General features: G+C 39.6%; 1 protein-coding gene across 8 annotated transcripts in view; it reads right to left on the bottom strand.

Moving 5' to 3' along the window:
- The window catches only part of CEP128 (centrosomal protein 128), a 343,429-nt gene that overhangs the window by 221,922 nt on the left and 107,673 nt on the right, over positions 1–13,834 (bottom strand). For all 8 annotated transcript variants that reach the window (XM_059688963.1, XM_059688957.1, XM_059688982.1 and 5 more), the window contains one exon: positions 3,159–3,509. In XM_059688963.1, coding sequence (XP_059544946.1) covers positions 3,159–3,509 — 351 coding nt within the window. The remainder of the gene's footprint in view (positions 1–3,158; positions 3,510–13,834) is intronic.

Genomic DNA, 13,834 nt, shown 5'->3' with positions numbered 1-13,834 from the left:
TATTTTGGGCCTGAAACTAATATATTTTATGTCAACTATAATTTTTAATTAATTAATTTATTAATTAATTAATAAGAACAAAAACATCACAACTTATGAGTAGATTATAGGTATCTATAGAATTTTAGGTCTTCCAATACACATTCATCTACATATCCTAAAGAATACCATGATTCCCTGATGTATACATCCATGCCATTGTCTTTGAAAGGAAAGTATACAATCTGATTTCTGTTTGTTTCTGCAATGATATGCCATTTGACTGATATTCCATATCCTTCAGTAATTAAGTAGTTTTTAAGATGATATATATATATATAGATGTATCTATATATATATCTATAGATACATATCTATAGATACATCTATATATACATATAGATACATATCTATAGATATATATAGTAGTCTACCAAGATTCCAAAGATGTAAAAAGCAAAAAAAAACAAAAAACAAAAAGCAAATAAATCAGAGCACAGAGCAATATTTAGAAAAATAAAAGCTTTTAGCCTTCTAATGTAATTTTTAATAAAGGTTGGGTTTTTTTAATCTTAACCAGGGGATATGTTTAGATAGAAAGAGGAGGGATAAAAAGAGAGAGAAAAATCCATGAGAGAGAGAAAAACACTGATTAGCTGCCTCCAGTACATGCCCCAACTAGGATCGAATCTGCAACCCAGGTATGTACCCTGACCAGGAATCTAACCCGCAACCTTTGGTGTACAGAACGACAAGCCTGTCCAGAACTGAGCAATCTGGCCAGGGCCCTTCTAATGTATTTTTAACTGGAAAATATTAAAGCAGAAAATAAATTATTCTGTTAAAAGATATGGAAGTATGCACAGAACTATTTTTAAAATCCAAAAATTATATCTTTGACCATATAAAATGGCTCAACAAAGCTACTTATTAAACAATTAATTTATTCTTTAAACCATAATATGTTTTACTTGTCAACCAGTATCATTTTTATTTTAATATACACTTCCAAATATACCCTGGAGGCACTTTTTGAAAATAATTAGTCCTAAAAAAAAAAAAAAAAAAGGAGTAGGCTGTATTACTAATGCCTTAAGATGGCTTTGAAATTGTATTAAGAATCAAATTCTCATTAGTGGTATTATTCAGTAAGATGTATAAAAACACTTTTCCCAAAAATTATTTACAATGTATTTCCACAACACAGATTTACTGAACACATGCATTTGCAGTGAAATATATGTTACCCTTTCTTCCTTGATTAACCATTGCTATAACTGCAACATGCTGCATTAATTTTAAGGCTTTTAAAGTGGAAATTACAATGCCTGCTGTGATAATTGTGATACTACCCTAACTATGGCAATCACTTTAAAACTACTTCTTTGCTTATTATTAGCAATGCTAAGTGATAAAAAATAATTATATCAGGAGTATCTGAAAAATGATTGTTTAACAATCTTTAATATTCTGAAAAGCTCAATCTAGAAAACTCTCAGCACCATGGATTAGGATACTGCCTGATGGCATGGACTCTTCTAAATTTCCTCTAATTAAGTAAAATCCCCAGATGGTTCTCAATTAATCAATCCCCCCCCCCAACCACTGTTCCCCCTAGCAACCTCCCTTATAGGCAGGCTCACTGAACCAGTTGCCAGACCAGGCTGACAGCAGAATAATCAAGGTTAAGCAATTTCCTGGAATCAAATCAGTTCAGATTCAAGTCTGAAAGCTTTAGAGCTGTTTACATCTGGGCAACTGGTCCACCCAGAATGAGCCCACTGGGTTAAATTGGAAAGCAAGCATCCACAGTGAGGGCCAAGCGATCACTTCCTCCATCGTCTATAGGTCTGAGAAACTCCTATATAAGAGGTAAAATATCTTTTCCATGAGAGCTCATCTGAAACAAAGACCTGTCACTCTTATGTGCTGACAATTGATTTCACGAATGTAAATGTCTTACATTTTGTTTTCTTTTTAAAGAAAGTCAACTTATCTAAATGATGATTATTCTAGAATGTTCATAGTTCTTGACAAGTGACAAATGACAAAGAAGAAATGATAAACCAAGACTAAACATGGATAAAAATCAAATCATGACTTTCCTGCTTATCTATACATATAAAGAGGTAATATGCAAATTAGGCCTGGATGCCGTAACAGGTAACCACCAGACAGGAGGAGGTTGTGTGCGCAGGTGAGGCCCAGAACGGAGATGGAGACAGACACAGGGGGACCTGCTAGAGCCACCATGGCAGCTTGGGCAGCCCCGGAGTGGACACAGGCAGAAGGGCAGGGAGGGCCTGGGGTGGAAGTCAGGCATGGGTCCTGGCCACCCGTGGCGCCTGTCTGGTCTGACTCCCGTGGCAGGCGTGGGTCCCAGCCGCCCGAGGCACCAGTCCAGCCTGACTCCTGCGGCAGCCTGCAGGGTGCCTCCTCGCACTGCGGGAGGTGGGGCACCTTTTCTAGTTATCTTATAAACATCTGGGTTTAATTCAACCCAAAGATATACTGGAAAATCAACATAGGAGCATAAAATCCATTTAAAGTAACTGATTATGCAAGAGAAAAGATGATGTGAAATGCATACATAGATCAGTGAAATGCTTTTCATTGCTATCAAAAGGGCACAAAAGCAGGGTCTTAAAGAGGCTTGTGATCTGAAAATACTATTCATTCAGTGAGATTATCGATATCAGTCATCTAACCAAACCCATTATAGTGGCTGCCACAAAATGGTCAAGTAGTAACTACTGCATTTTTAAATGCTTCTTTTTAACAAATACTTAAGTTGAAGAATACCAAGAAATGAAATTGTAAAATAAATGCCTTGGGTGAAAAGTCACATGATTCTTAAGAAAGATTTTGTGATTTTCTTACACATGAGTATTAAGCAATGATTTCAATGTAAGGAAATAAAAATTAAACTGGAGGAGAGGTTAGATCTATTTTAAGGGCCAACTCTGAAAAGCCATGGAATAAAAAAAGGCTTTTAAAAGATTAAAAAACAAAACAAAATCACTCTTTACCTTGAAAGAGTCAAGACATAAACACTCTTCTATCAAGGACATCTTGATAGATTATATGCACAGCATGGCGCATAAGTGTTTGATCACAGGACAGATGAATGAATGGTTGGTCACAGCAAAAATAATTCCTTAGGAATTTGGCGTTTATACCTGATTATTCTTGTCTGTCAGTTGATCCAGAGTTTCAGATTGTTTCTCCATTGCTCGCTCTAACTTCTTATGCTTCAGCTTCCACTGCCTAATGGAATCCTGAGCTTTCAGTTTCAGCTCCTCTCTCCTCTTCTCTGCCTCCTGCCTCAGGGCCTCTGACTGCTGGAACTCTAGGAGGTACTGCTCCGCCTGCTTGGTTGCATCCTCAGCATGGTGCGTCAGCTCGGAGATCTGGTGATCAGCTTGTTTGCACTTGGCATCACACGTCTCAAAGTGATTCTGGATCTCCTTAAGTTGATCCAACATCTGTAGTTGCTGTTTTTCCTTGTTGTCCAATTCACGTGTTAAATTCTAGAAATAAAGCAGGTGAAATATTAGGTACAGATTCTTGTCAAAATTGGATGCATAATATATCAAACAAGAGTCTCTAATGTCACTGAAATGGGAATCATCTGCATGAAATTTCATTAGCAACCAATCTAGAAAAGTATCCTTTTCTTTTTATATATATGCTAGAGGCCCGGTGCATAAAATTCCCCCTCGGGGGAATGTCTGACTGCCGGTTTAGGCCTGATCCTGGGAATCGGGCCTAAACCGGCAGTCGGACATCTCTCTCACAATCCTGGACTGCTGGCTCCTAATCACTCACCTGCCTGCCTACCTGGTCGCCCCTAACTGCCCCCTCCCCCAATCGCCCCTCACTGCCTCCGCGTGCTGGCCTGATCGCCCCTAACTGCCCCACCTACTGACCAGGTCACCCCTAACTGCCCGCCACTGCTAGCCAGGTTGCTCCCAACTGCCCCCTTCCTGCCAGCCTGGTCACTCCTAACTGCCCCCCCCCCCCGCCCCGCTGACCTGGTCAGCCCTTACTGCTGCCCCTGCCAGCGTGGTCACCCCCTACTGTCCCCCTCTGCTGGTCTGATCACCCCTAACTGCCCCCCTGATGGCCTGGTTGCCCCTCACTGCCCCCCCTGCCAGCCTAATCACCCCCTACTGCCCCCTGCTGGCCTGGTCGCCCCCAACTGCACACCACCCCCCGCCAGCCTGGTCACCCTTAACTGCCCTCCCCCTGCCAGCCTGGTTGCTTCTTACTGCCCCCCCTGCCAGCCTTGGTTGCCCCCAACTGTCCCCCCTGCTGGCCTGGTCACCCCCAACTGCCCCCTCCTTGCCGGCCTGGTCGCCCTTCATGGCACCCCCCTGGCTTGGTCACCCCACGCAGCCTGCTGTTCAGTCATTTGCTCGTCCCTCACTAAACCCCCTGCTGGCCTGGTTGCCCCATGAAGCCTGCTTGTTCAGTCGTTTGGTCATCCCTCACTAACCCCCCTGCCGGCCTGGTCATAGGCAGCCATCTTGTAAGGGTGTGAGGGTTAATTTGCAGATTACCTCTTTATTATATAGGATTTTTAAATTGATTTCAAAAAGAGGAAGGAAGAGGGAGAGGGACAGAAACATCAATGAGAGAAAAACATCAACTGACTGCCATCTACATGCCCCCTACTGGGGACTGAGCCCAAAATCTGGGCATGTGCCCTAACTGAGAATCGAACGGCTGACATCTAGGTGCATGGGATGAAGCTCAACCAACTGAGCCACACCGGCCAGGCTATGAGTCCTTTTCTATATATTTTACAATCACATTAGTTGAAAATAATTTTTATAAAAATATTTTCTTTTTCCAACTACTTCATTATCCAAAACAGGGAAATATGTATTGTCCAAATGAACACCAATAAAATAGATAGAAGACCTTGTTGATGAGAACAACAATGTGCATTATTTTAATAAGACAGGATTTTGCCCAACTAAATATCAATGTTTTCAGATTATCATAGCAATCATGTAATATTTCACTTCCTAAAATTTTGTTAAAATAAAAATTCATACAAAAAAATGAGCACGATGACAAACAGTACAAATTACACTACATTTCAGAGTACAGTTAAAAGGTTCTAAATAAAGGACTTCAAGATAAATCAACATCCTATCTAATAAAAATGGAATATGCTAATCAACCCTCACACCATCGCAAAGATGGTGGCGCCCACAACCAATAAGGAGGGAATATGCTAATTGACTGCCACACCCTCAAAAATGGCAGTGCCCACATGCAACAAGATGGTAGCGCCCAGTCCCCTCAGCCCCACCGGGGCGGCAGACACACAGCAAGGCTGGGCCCTTTCCACATGCCTGCCTCCGGAGACCCCCAGTCCCCTCAGCCCCTCAGCCGCCCAGGGCCGCCCGAGGCGCAGGTAACCAGGGCCGGCCAAGGCTTGTGCTGTCGGCAGTGGCAGCAGCAGAGGTGTAATGGGTGTCGCCTTCCCCTGATTGCCAAGTCACCTCCTGTCCCTAAGGCCTCCCGGACTGTGAGAGGGGCAGGCCGGGCTGAGGGACCCCCCTCCGTGCACCGGGCCTCTAGTCCTACCTAATAAAAGAGTAATATGCAAATTAACCATCACTCCACGACCAAGATGGCAGCGCACATAGCAGCCAGGGCAGGATGCTGGCAGCATCACCCCAGCAACATGAGCCCAGCAGGCATTGCTGTGTCAACCTGGAGCAGGCAAGCACCCAGCAGGGCCTACTGGCGAGTCGCTGGGCATGGCAGGTCTCCGCGGCAATCTGTGAGTAGGCAAGCGCAGCCCAAAGGCAGCGCCCAGCAGGGCCTGCTGGTGGGGCGCCACAGGGACCCCCAAGCAGGCAAGCGTGGCCCGCAGGCAGCGCCCAGCAAGGCCTGCTTGCCCGTTGCCATGGTGTGGAGCAGGCAGGCCCTGCAGAGAGCAGAGAACCATGGGGAACAGGCCTGAGCCATCAGTAGGACATCCTCTCAGTGCTCCTGGATTGGAGAGGGTGCAGGTCGGGCTGAAGGATCCCCTCTCACCCTCACCCTCCCCGTGCACAAATTTCATGCACCAGGGCTCTAGTCTATAATAATAAAAGCATAATATGCTAATTAGACTTACAACCTTCCAGGTAAAGCTGGGCTGCAAGGGAAGCCTGGATCCTGGGTGCCTGCCAGCAGCCAGAGGGAAGACCAGGTCCCGGGAGCCAGAGGGAAGCCCAAGTACTAGGTGCCAGAAGGAAGCCGATACCGGCATCCAGGGGAAGGAGGGCCTACTCTTTCACAAATTTTGTGTATTGGACCGACCTCTAATACTGTTATAAGTTGATGGACTTATCTCAAGCTTACATGAATCACTGTAGGATAGATTTTTAAATAAACTGAAATTTATTTGAAATATTTATTTAATCCATAATATAACCCAAGCTCTTAAAAATCTAGCTTCCCTAAAGCAGAGTTGGTCAATAATACATTTAGAACTTTCACTAAACCATCATGATTCATACATATTTTCAATTTGAATAGAATAGGTGCAGATCTAATGTTTAAAATTTTTTCATTGATTTTAGAGAGGAGAAGAGAGAGAGAGAGAGACAGACAGTGAGAGGGAGAGAGAGATCAATGTGAGAAAGAAACATCTATGGGTTGCATCCTAGGTGCACCAACCAGGTATCGAACTCTCAACCTGGGTATGTGCCCTGACCAACTGAGCCATACTGGCCAGGGCATGTAGATCTACTTTTAACTTTAAAAATGAGAGGACAGTGCTTTTATATAACATTTCATACAAGTAAAATTATATTGTAATCATTAACATTAAGGCACTATTGTAAAGCTTTGGAAGGGAGTGACAAATTGAGAAATAAGTGCTTACAATGTGGCCCAGAAGCTGCTCTTCTTGCACCTTAGTTTCCAAATACCTGGGATGACAAAGTTAACATGACAAGGTCATGTGTCCAAATAAGATGGGGTTCGGGAGGCTAAGATGATGCTGCGAGCTGAACAAACAATAAATATCATCTGCACTGTACTAAAACACCTACAAATGGAGACTGGAAGCATTTACCAACTCCCTCAGGCTAATGGAAGATTGTTCAGTCCCAGATTGCGTTATTCCTGAACTATGGCTTAAATAAAGTTTCTCTCTTGATTAATGTTATGGTTTGACATTATGGCAAAGTTACAAAATAATGCCTCGAAAACAAGCTTCATTTTCTTAGCAATAGGTTCGCTTTGCTCAGTTTGCTGAATTCAGTGCAGCCTGGAAGAGATGAGTCACTTCTTTGTCCATGCAAACACAACAGTAAATTGAAAACTGTGCACTTATTTATGTGACAGATTCTAAAATGAGATCAGAAAACCCTCGTGATAGTGGTTTACCCTCCTTCCCTTACTTAAAAGTTTTACCACTGTGTTGTAAATTAACTTTATTAACAAGCAGTAATCATGAGAGGTATCCATTTTTCCCCCAACAAACCCTCTGTGTTAGGCACATATGGAAAGGTTAATAAGACCTGGCTTCAACACCACAGAAGCTAATCATCTAAATGGGAGCTATTCACAGCAAAATTACAACATGGATAGTCCTGGGTGCTAAAATGTGATAGACAGTTACCTGAAGAGGTCTATATTCTACAGTGTGGCTGGGGAGGGATTCTCCTGGGAGGCGACATATGAGCCGAGATTTAAATGAAAAGGAGCTAATAATACTAATAATAATAAATAAAAAATTACAGCTGCTACTGAAATATATTGAGTACTTGAGTAGTGCAATGAATTATGTAAATTTTTTAAACAATTATCTCATTAGATCCCACCACAGAACTAAAGCAAGACATAATAGCATGAATGAGAGCCACAAAGTGGGCCATTGGTGGCTGTTTGTAAAGAGTCATAGTTCAAGAGGGCTAAAAAGACATTGGAAAATAAGGTCAGAAATTGGGTTGGAGGATGCTAATCCACTGTAAGCTTTCAAAGGGTTTTTCAGTAAGAGAATAGCATGACCAGATCCATGTTTGAGAAAGATTAATTATCAAAGGACATTATGCTAACAATAGGATATTAAAATATTATGATGACATTAAAAATAATTGAAGATCATCCTTTTAAAGCAGGAATGGACTTTTAGAACCAATTCTTCTCTTATCTGAATTCAATTTCAGCCATCAAATTCAATGAAGCTGGCTTATAACAGATAAGAACCAATGGCATTTAAGAGACTCGAAAGGAAAAGAAGGAAAAAAACCCTTGTCAGTCTTTCTGAAGAAAATACAGGTATGTTTCCATTCAGTCCAATACATATTTACTGCACTGAGCAACATCCAAGGGGCTGAGACCCGAAGATGAGTAAGACGGTATGGTTCTGCATTCTACTGCTCCAGAGAACCACACAGCCTGGTTAGGGAGACAGGCACATAAAGTTATTTTTAATACACGTCATATACATGAGCAATTCTTTCTTCTCCATCTCAAATTTTGTCTCTCCTCCCAATTTATACAGCCTAATCTATACTTACATCTATTTCCCAGTGTTTTTAACTGGTTATATAATGTTTTATAACAATGATTATTTTTTCCTCCAAAAAAAAAAAAAAAAAAAAAGAGCCCTGAGCTAACATCATTAGGTGGTGGCTAAGGGAACAAAAAAGAAGATAATTCAATAGTTACTACTGAAAGTAATAAAGAGAAAGACAGAGAGAGAAAGAGAAGGAGGTACAGAGAAGAGAGACAACAGAGATCGAAAATAAATGCCCACGCCAGCCAATCGCAGAACTCACACACACCACCCTCCACCAAGGCAAGAGTGTGGCTAACCCTCCTGCCTTCTGATGCCCTTTAATGCCTTCTTTCTTGATTAAAGAGCCCTTAATATTGGGGTTAGTAGGAAAAGGGGGTTGATAATGGGGAAGAGGGGAAACATTAACAAGAAAATCTCTTGTTAATAAATAAGACACCTCTTCCAAACATTCACAAATAAAGCCTTTTGTGAAAATTCAAAATAATCTGATTTTGCAATGTTTGAAAAAAATAATCCCAAATTAGGGCCAAGCGATATAGAAATACAATCATTTGTAAAGCCTCTATTTACTAATGAAAAATTAGTGAAGAAGTCACTTGTTCAATTTTCCCAAACAGTTTAATAATATCTGAGAAAGCCCCCCTTCTAAATTCTAGGGGAAAATATTAGCTATTATAATGTTTATAATAGCTAGTCTGTCATTTTTAGACACACTGAATATATCTAGTGGAATTGTTGTAGGTATACACACATATTTTAGTATACTAGAGTAAACAGGTACACTGTAAAATTATGTGAGTTTGTATTATCCTCATTTTACTGAAAATAAAGAATTTTCCATTTCAATTATTATAAAGATTGAGTTTTTACATCTTGTCTCTGGCGATAAGTTCATTTTAAGCATACTGTTTTGGTGAAAACTCCTCAGTTGGAAACACAATTCATAATTATAGTATTTCTCATATAAAAACATACAAACCACAATAGAATGATCTATTTTACAGTACAGTTTCTAGAAACGCAGCACAGTGAAAAGCAGCAACTATCTGAGTGCATCAAAATGATACACTAAGACAAAAATGATGCTTAAAGCATATAGGCATATAAAGCTCAATTCTCTTTTTTTCCTTTCTTTATTGATTAAGGTATTACATATGTGTCCTTATCCCCATATTGCCCGCCGCCCTTGCTCATGCCCTCACCCCCTTGTGTCTGTGTCCATTGGTTATGCTTATATGCATGCATACAAGTGCTTTGGTTGATATCTCGCCCTAACTCCCACCCTCCCCTACCTTCCCTCTGAGGTTTGAAAGCTCAGTTCTTTACAAGAACAAAAACAGGGACATAAACAACAAAAACGCAAAGAACTAAAATAAAGCCAGTAAATAGCAAACAAGCCTCAAGCAGAACACCATTTGAAATATAATTCAATTAATTATCCTTAATACTAACTCTGTGAACAAGGAATAGACTAATTCCAGCCCAAAATATGACGTCCTTAAAGCAGGAACAAGATGAAAACACTGATTGAGAGAACAGGGACATTATATCCAAAATGAGATGCAAATACCCAGTGAGGAAGGTGGCTGACTCTTGCACAGGACAAAACAGTAACATTTTGTTTACATTTTTGGTATTGAAATTAAACTATTTTCCAGCATAATGGAACATTTTAATTCCCATGTGGCCAGTTAATTGCATTTATAGATTATTTAGTTTTAACTAAACTAAAATACACAGGAAGCTTAAAAAAAAAATCCCAGCCAAAAAAAAACCAAAAAACAAACAAACAAAAATGAATGAATATATAATGTTACTAATGGATGGGCACGTGTTTATAAATGTGATATTAGGATTAACATTAATTCAACCAGCATTCACTGAGTGTCAACTACAGGCACAGGCTGGGTTCGAGGGCTGTGAAAAATACAAGGCAGAGTTCTTTCTCAACTAAAGGAAACCTGATTACTGGCACTGTTGTGTCTGACCCAATAGCAGGCCTCTCTCCCCACCACCTGCTAATATATTCTCCTATTTCATGGAGGCTGCAAAACCAAAAGTGCAGCATTCCCTTGAGCTAGGTTTTGAGGCCAAATTAGATGCAGTGTAGAGAGAGACAGCATGTGGAAGTGAGGCAGGGACCATATACTTGCTAATGTAGCCTTTTGCTGCTGGCCAACGAGGTCATAGAGACATACTTTATTCTGTTCTGTAGTGAATCTCTACTTTCTTGGAAGCCTAGGCAGGGTCAGCTCTGCCAATAATATAAACAACTATTGCATAAAATACCTAGAGCAGTTCTATTTCCCACACTAAAAGCTAAATATAAAGTTTTGCTTTTACTGAGTAAACAAAAGAACTAACAGATTTAATAAGATTTCACCTGAAAGTCTCAGATTCTTAATTAAGACATGCCCCACTCACCTCTATTGGGAAATTAGCTCGACATATTCTTGCATGTTTTGATGAACTCATTCATTTTGGTATAATTTAGGTGCTTTATGAACTGATACTGAGAGGATAACTAATCAATTTTCCACAGTCAAGAGAACTAAGGCAAGTTTCTTCAAATAAAATAACTCAAATCAATCAAAACAAGTAGGGTAGTCCCAAAATATTCCTACATGTAGCTAAATTAGGGAATCATCCTATTTAAAACTTTTTTTAAAGTCACTGTTGGTTAAATCTAGAATATATACTGAAATCTGTGAGTCAATTATTTTTAACCCATGCAAAAACTCATATTAATAATCTTTAAAAAATGTTTCAAAACACTTAATTAGTTAGGGATCAGTCATAGAAGACTGTAGTAACCACATCACAAATATCCTTCCTTTAAAAATATAACCTTCTTTCTTTTCTATCAAACCAATTTTGACCACATGTACTATTATCACTTGTTTGCCAAATGAAGCAGAGATGCACAAAGAATATTAATTTCAAATAATAGGTTCCTCAGACTTCTCAATGATTAAAAATAATTATTTCTCCATAAATCCTATGAGAACATATCTGCTTCATACAACTACAATTTCCTTGTACTTTTTAATGAAACATAATACTAAGCTTAAGCAAAGTACAGAAAATAATGTTCAATTAATTAAATACATTCATCTCTTTGTGAAGAAATAAAATATTAACTTCTGTTTCATTAGCCATAATGTTCACTATGAGGAACACTTTAAATACACATTTCTTCAGATTGTTTAACTTAAAACACAAGGGAACATGTAATTAACATCTAGACCCCAGCAGCACACTAGGGAAATTCTGACCCTGGCACACAAATCCCAAAGTACATTTGTGTTTTCTTAATTTTTCTCACTCTATTGGACTATTAATTGTAACTCTGCAACTCTGATGTTTAACTAAAGTAGTCACTTTAAGAGGAGAACATTTGCATATAAATAGGACAAAACTGCTCTACTTGAAGCAGAATGGTATTTAGGACTGCTTTTCATGGTGGTAGAACAACCTGTGGATATACATCTGCTATGACATATGATAGGCCAAAGCAGGTATCAATGAATGATAAACACCTGTGTCTTACCAATTTTGATGTGGCAGCTGACAGGACTAAGATAAATTACATGGTTCAACTAAAGAAACATTTTATTTCTAATAACATAGTGAGGAGGAGAAACTAAATGTCACATAATATTATGGCTGTGCATTATTATAGAACAGCAATTTTCAGTGTGCAGGCCAACACTCTAACCACTTACCCACACTGGCCACCAAATTTTTCTTCTCCTTTGTATCTATTGGTAGAGCCCCTTCTTTTTTTTTTTTTTAATCCTCACCCAAGAATATTTTTCCATTGATTTTTTAAAATATATTTTTATTGATTTCAGAGAGGAAAGGAGGAGAGAGAGATAGAAACATCAATGATGAGAGAGAATCATTGATTGGCTGCCTCCTGCATACACCCCCCTGGGGATTGAGCCCACAAGGGCATGTGCCCTTGACCAAGAATTGAACCTGAGACCCTTCAGTCCACAGGCCGACGCTCTTTCCACTGAACCAAACCAGCTAGGGCTCCAGTGATTGTTAGAGAGAGTAGAGGAGAGGGAAAGGCAAAAAGAAACATTGATGTGAGAGAAACACATTGATTGGTTGCCTCCTGCACGTGCCCTGACCAGGGCCTGGGCTGGGGAGGAGCCTGCAACCAAGGTACATGCCCTTGACCAGAATCGAACCTGGGACCCTTTGGTTCGCAGGCCAATGCTCTATCCACTGAGCCAAACCGGCTGGCTAGGGCTAGGGCCCCTTCTTGTTCCTAATGTTGATTATGTATATTGTCTCTCTTTTAATTTTAAAAGTAAATTGCATAAATTTTACTTGAGTGCAAAAAAACTTTTTGTTCTCAATAAAAATAAATAGGACAATGCATTTGTTTAGGAGCAATGTGGCTAAATATGATTCATTGGTTACTTTTTTTTCAGTGTAGCTTTAAAGGTCCAATAAAGTTCTTCTCGTGGCACACATAAACTAACTACCAAAAGTCTCAGTCAAGGGCACCTACCTGGGTTGCAGGTTTGATCTCAGCCCCAGTCAGGGTACGTGCAGGAGGCAACCAATTGATGTTCTCTCACAGCGATGTTTCTCTCTCTCCCTCTCCCTCCCTCCCTTCTACTCTCAATAAAAATCAATGGAAAAAATATCCTCTGGTGAGGATTAACAAAAAATAAATAAAATTATAGAGAATATCAAGTCATTATATTGATATTAATTAGTGGTTGTTCTAGATTAGCATTGTCCAGTAGCACTTTCAGCTTTCAGCAGTGATGTTTTATATCAGTGTTAGCCATATATACCTATTGAACACCTGAAATGAGGTCAGTGTGACTGAGTTTTTCATTTTCATTTTAAATCTTATTTAATTTTAACTTTACCATACATAGAACTCAGTAGGTGGCATTGTGACTGGATGGTATGAAATTGGGTTGGAGCCATGTCTTGAATTCTCATTTGTATAGAGAGCACATGGTTTTGCTTTGTCTGAATCTTGAGTGGCTGATTAAAGAAACATCCCTTAAAGCTATCCCTTTGTATGTCTACTGAGTTAATAAATAGATTATTATTATTTTTCTTTTTATATTGTGGAAAAATGCACATAACACAAAATTCACCACCTTAGCCATTTTTAAATTTATAGTTCATTGGTAGTAAAATACATTTACATTTACATTATTATCTTCATTCCCTGATGATTTTTGTTCTCCCTTTCACCTTCAAAAAAATTACCTTTAGTATTTTCCTTAGTGAAGTTCTATTGAAACTGAATTCATCAGTTTTTGTTGTCCAGAAATACCTTCA

The sequence above is a fragment of the Myotis daubentonii genome, chromosome 1 (assembly GCF_963259705.1).
Source record: "Myotis daubentonii chromosome 1, mMyoDau2.1, whole genome shotgun sequence".
NCBI classification, from domain to species: domain Eukaryota; kingdom Metazoa; phylum Chordata; class Mammalia; order Chiroptera; family Vespertilionidae; genus Myotis; species Myotis daubentonii.
Note: the sequence above shows the minus strand (reverse complement) of the source record. Positions and strands in the feature narration are given on the sequence as shown.